Consider the following 6,000-nt stretch of genomic DNA (forward strand, 5'->3'; position numbering starts at 1 on the left):
TGGATCGTGGAAAATTGGAAAACAGGGGGAGGAGGAACCACAGGGGGGTGTTTCCGAGATTTCGAGCATTCCGCAAAGCCCTGTGGTCCAGGATCGTGCCGACTGGCTCGCCCAAATGGGGTGCCGACCGGTCCTCCGGGAGTTCTCCACCCTGCTTTTCGTCTCGGGGTGTTCAGGAACGACGAGTCGACAGGGTGGGAATATATTCCGGTGTTAATTGTCCGGGTACGTCGCCAGTGGGAGTCGCGGTTAACCCGGAATCGGCGAGGAACGATCCTGGTCACGGCGAGTAATTTATCGCTGGGGTGAACGCTGAGGGGTGGAAAAGGGGTGGAACGGGCGAGATTGAAAGAGCTAGACTCGTTCTCTTCGATTGGGTCGTTCGATGGAATTAATTGGCAGGGCAGAAATTCGGAAAGTAAGATTTTCTATAACTTTTCAGCAAATTTGCGTGGAAAGGAAGAAGAAGGAATGAGGGAGTTTCGAGGGGTGGGTTGGTCGATCTCGTTTTGTTAAATTGGACGATCGGCCAACAGCAAAGTAATTGGTGGGCTAGATACTTAAAAGATGGCACCATTTTGTGTAGCAACTGCTATTGGATTTTAGATACGTACTTAAAAATTTCGATTTGCGAGGGTGAGTGGGAAATGTATGTCTTAAGAGGGTGTGTGGATCTAACTCGATGAAATTAATTAACGGGGTAGAAATTGAAAAAGTTTTATGATTTTGTATAGCAGTTCCAACTGAATTTTAGACACGTACGTAAAAATTTCGATTTACACGGGTGGGTGTATGAAGAGGGGGTGTAGATCTACAGTTTGATAAAATTAATTAACGGGGTAGAAATTGGAAAAGTTGTATGATGTGTATGGCAATCCTAGGTGAATTTTCAGAAAGAATAGGAAATACAAATTCGAAGTAGAAATTTGGAAAATGGCTATACTTTTAAACAGTTTGTACTAAATTTTGAAAATACAGAATTTTTTCTGTTTAATTAAACGAATAATAAAACTAATTAATTGGTCAATAATTAAATAAATTCTGCACTTTTATGTAATCTATACTAAATTTTGTTTGAAATAATAATTAATAAATTGCGAATTCCTGGAGGGTGTGCAAATTAAATTCTTCCTCTTAGACGACCGAATAATAAAATTAATTAATGGAATAACAATTTGGAAAATTGTGCTATTTTGTATAACCTATGCTAAATTTTATTTTTACAAAATATATAATAAATACGAATTCCAGGAAGGTGTATATACACAATATTTTTTCCTGATTAATTAAACGAGTAATAAAATTATTAAAAATGGGGTAACAATTTAGAAAATTGTGCAATTTAGTATAACCTATGCTAAATTTTATTTTTACAAAATATTTAATAAATATGAATTCTAGGATAAAATAAAATATTTTCCTGATTAATTAAACGAGTAATAAAATTACTAAAAATGTGATAACAATTTAGAAAATTGTGCAATTTAGTATAACCTATGCTAAATTTTATTTTTACAAAATATTTAATAAATACGAATTCCAGGAAGGTGTGTGGACAAAATTTTTTCATAATTAATTAAACGAGTAATAAAATTACTAAAAATGGGGTAACAATTTAGAAAATTGTGCAATTTAGTATAACCTATGCTAAATTTTATTTTTACAAAATATTTAATAAATACGAATTCCAGGAAGGTGTGTAGATGCAATTCCTTCCTGATTAATTAAACGAGTAATAAAATTAATTAATGCAGTAATGCCGTTACATAATAATTGCGATTTCTTCGTTATCTATTCGTTAACGCACGTTAATGGAATTTTGTATGATATAAACACACAAACAAAAATGCATCTTTTTACTGCAAGCGTTGCAAAATGACTGTTTACTCATTTTACTTTCTAATCGCCGTGCTTTGTTATTCAAGAAACGAGAAATCACTGTGTCACATCGACCTGGGATCGTTGTAGAACAAAAACTGGAATAACTTTTCATACATCGCCGATAATCGTTTCTCAACGTCTTTTTAATCGTTATTAATCTCATATTTCTCCATAAATTATTTAATATAATTATATGTCCACGCAACATGTACATCTGGAATAATTTCTGATGCACGTGCTGTGTAAATATCGTTTTTAATAATAAAACAACACAAGTGGTCATTTTACAAATTTTTTAATACGCATTTTAATACGTATTTTTATAATTACGAAGTATAATAGGTGAAGAATAATTTTTTAATTTAAATTTAAATTTCATTTTGCGTACTGTAAGATACTTTAGAATTCATTCGAGACGTGCATCTAGTGTAATAGTATTTATAAAAAGTATTTAACCTGATAAACTCCACTTTTTGAATTATTTAATATTCCATTGGGAAAATATTCTATGTTTACTTAACTCTTTGTATTTAAAATAAATCCATTTGACGAATGGTCAGCTCAAACATCGGATTATTCAAAAAGAAACCAAAATTTCTTAATCGAAGTGCAAAAATATCGCGTATGGTGTATCAAACTTTAAAATTAAAGAAAAAATAGCGACAATTTCGTCACTCGAAAAATCACATAACTAAAGACTCGATCACAAGACCTAATATACAAATCTAAAACGACAAATATAGAAACATAGACCCTATTAAAAAATCTGCCAAAAATTCGCAAACGTTGAAGAACTAAAAGAATGTAATTCTAATATAATTGAAATTAATTTAGATTGTAATTAGATTGTAATAATTAAATCTAGATTATAATAAGATTAGAATTATTATTTATAATCTAGATTAGATTATAATGATTAATTTAGATTACAATAATTAAATCTAGTACGAAAGATAAAAAAAATTGGATCCTATTGAAAAAATCTGTCAAAATTTGCAAATGTTCAGAAGAAAATAAGAGAACGTAAATATTAATTCCTCGAGATAACGATTATTCCGTAAATGCTAAGGGATGCTTTCTTCCAGGTGCTGACAGTGACGCTGTGCTTGGGCGCCATGCTTCTTGGCGCTTCTAGTTACTCCATAACGGAGTTCCAGCAGCGTAGGACCTTCCTGGAGACCAGACAGAGTCTAGAGGTGCAACTGGTGATCGAGGAGCAAAGCGCGGAGCAGGAGAGGCTGCTGCTCAGCGTGCTTCCGAAACACGTGGCTGTGAAGATGCGACAGGACCTCGGCGCCACCCTTAACACCCAGTTCAAGAAGATCTACATGTCCAGGCACGAGAACGTGTCGATCCTCTACGCGGACATCGTCGGATTCACCGCCATCTCGTCCACCTACAGCGCCAGCGAGCTGGTGAAGATCCTCAACGAGCTGTTCGCAAAATTCGACGAACTCAGCGAGAGGTAGGTAATTAATTTCTCGGAAAATTATTTTAACAGACGTTGCTACTGCATTGGGATCTCGTAGTTCGTGATCGGAGCAGGAATTTATCTCGAGATGGGGATGGAATATTTCCAGAGTGGACAAAAATCAGGACAAGAATTTTCTCTGATATTGGGGTGGAATATTTTTTTAAATCGGGGTGGAATTTCTTTTTAAATTGTGATAGGAATATTTTTTGGAGTCGGGACAATTTTCTATGAAATCGGGGGAGAATTTTTGTTTTAATCGGGGTAGGAATATTTTTTAGAATCCGGACAATAATTTTCTATGAGGTCGAGGGAGAATTATTTTTTAATTTGGAAAAGGAATTCCTTTTTAAATCGGGATGGGAATATATTTTGGAGCCGGGACAATTTTCTATGAAATCGGGGGAGAATTTTTGTTTTAATCGGGGTAGGAATATTTTTTAGAATCCGGACAATAATTTTCTATGAGATCGGGGGAGAATTTTTTTTAAATTGGGGAAGGAACTTTTTTATAAATCGGGGTGGGAATATTTTTTAAAATTGGGACAATTTTCTATGAGATCAGGGAAAAATTCTTTTTTAAATTGGGGTAGGAATATTTTTTAGAATCGGGACAATTTTCTATGAGATTGGGGGAGAATTGTTTTTTAAATTGGGGAAGGAATATTTTTTAGAATACGGACAATTTTCTGTGAGATCAGGGGAGAATTATTTTTATTTTGGGGTAGGAATATTTTTTAGAATCCGGACAATAATTTTCTACGAGATCGGGGGTGAATTATTTTTTAAATCGGGGTAGGAATATTTTTTAGAATCCGGACAACAATTTTCTATGAAATTGAGGGAGAATTTTTATTTAAATCGGGGTAAGAATATTTTTTAGAATCGGGACAACAATTTTCTATGAAATCGGGGTAAGAATTTTTCTTGCAATTAGGTCGAGAATCTTCTTTGAGATTAGGATAAAAAAATTTTGGAGATAGGGACAGGAATCTTTTCTAACATCGTGAGTAGAATTTCTTTTATGGATGAAGACAACAATCTTCCATGAAATCGGGGTAGAAATTTTTCTTGGGATTAGGAGGGGAACTATACTTGAGATTAGGACAGGAATATTTCCTTTGAGACCGAGAAAGAATTATTATTGAACTTGGAACAAAAATATTTTTCAAAATCAGCACAATTTTCTATAAAACTAAGAGGATAATTTCTCTTGAAGATAGATAGGATAATTTCTCTTCATAATTTCTCTACCAAGACAAAAATTTTCTTCGAAATTGGAACAGGAATCTTTCAATATCAGGAGAAGAATTTTCCTTAGAATCAAGACAAGAATTTTCTTCGAAATCGAGACAGGAATTTTTTAAAATTAGGAGTAGAATTTTTCTTGGGATCAAGACAAGAATTTTCTTCGAGACTTGGACGAAAATTCCTCTCAAGATTAATACAGAAATGTTTCCAAAAATTAAATGAAAATTTATTCAGAATCAAGACGCGAATCTTTCTCGCGATCGAGAGGGGTAACAATTATTTCTGCTCACGAAACGAGAATATTTTCTTCCAATCCAGGACCAAAATTTTCCTCTCGATTGGTCCCTCAGAAACTCCCCGAGATCCCTAAAAATACTCCAAATATTTCCCGCTACTCCCAGAACCCCGGAACATTTCCTTCAAGCCTAGGAATCGCGACATTTCCATCGCGAGGGGGCGATTTTCTCGAACGGCGTCGCCGAAGGAAACGCGCGTTGCTTTTGTCAACGGTACACGCCTCGAATCGAGTGGTTGTCGATAAACGGCGCGGGAACAAACGGATTAATCGACAACGAAGCTATCGGCAAAGAATTCCTTCGTTTACCGTGCACTCGACTGTGACCCGGATAGATCGCACGCGAAACGCTTTCACGAGCCCCGACCACCTTTCCCTCCTCGTCGCGCTGCGCGGATAATGAAAATCCTGAAATTGCCAGCCGAGAAATTGACTTTATCGGGAAATTCCAACGACTCCTCCCCGCGATTCCACGCCGATCCTCCCGAGGAAGGAAGGGGGTCTCGCGCGAGTCCGTCGCGGGGGGTGGCTCGAGATCGATCCGTTCGGGGACAGGGGGCCATCGTTGATGGATTTCGCGCGATATTTCTATGTCCAATTTTCCGTGTTGTTACAACACCACTGGGGAATCATCGGAGATACGTCGTGATGTCGAATTCTAGCTTGGAAATCGAGAAATGGGACAAGATTGTCATTTAACCCTTCACACTCGAAGATTTCTTCGTTACAGAGATACTAAAATTCGAAGCTTTCTTTGTATAACATTTTTCTAACCTCGGTGGTACTATTTGTACTGAAATAAAAATGGAAATTTAACCCTTTGCACTCGAGAGGTGACTGTCAGTCACCATTAGATACAATTTCGAAGATCGATATTAATTAATATGTCAAAGTTAAGATAATGTAACGGTGTGCGAGCTATCGAAATCAAATAATTCTACGTGTTAATTGTTATTCGATTTCTTATTTATTACTGAAAGAAATATCGCCAGCTTTATAGCAGAAAATCTTTGAACTCCTACTCATCTTTAGCCAAAAGATCGTCGAGTGCAAAGGGTTAATATTTCCAATATTCTTAGAATATAATAATTAAATATATAAT

General features: G+C 35.7%; 1 protein-coding gene across 1 annotated transcript in view; it reads left to right on the plus strand.

Annotated features, from left to right (window-relative positions):
- Ac3 (adenylate cyclase 3) overlaps window positions 1-6,000 on the plus strand; it is a 36,404-nt gene that overhangs the window by 14,171 nt on the left and 16,233 nt on the right. The window contains exon 2 of the mRNA XM_017911501.1: window positions 2,967-3,346. Within this exon, the coding sequence (XP_017766990.1) occupies window positions 2,967-3,346 (380 nt within the window). The remainder of the gene's footprint in view (window positions 1-2,966; window positions 3,347-6,000) is intronic.

The sequence above is a fragment of the Eufriesea mexicana genome, unplaced genomic scaffold (assembly GCF_001483705.2).
Source record: "Eufriesea mexicana isolate 0111107269 unplaced genomic scaffold, ASM148370v2 scaffold278, whole genome shotgun sequence".
In the NCBI taxonomy this organism is placed as follows: Eukaryota; Metazoa; Arthropoda; class Insecta; order Hymenoptera; family Apidae; genus Eufriesea; species Eufriesea mexicana.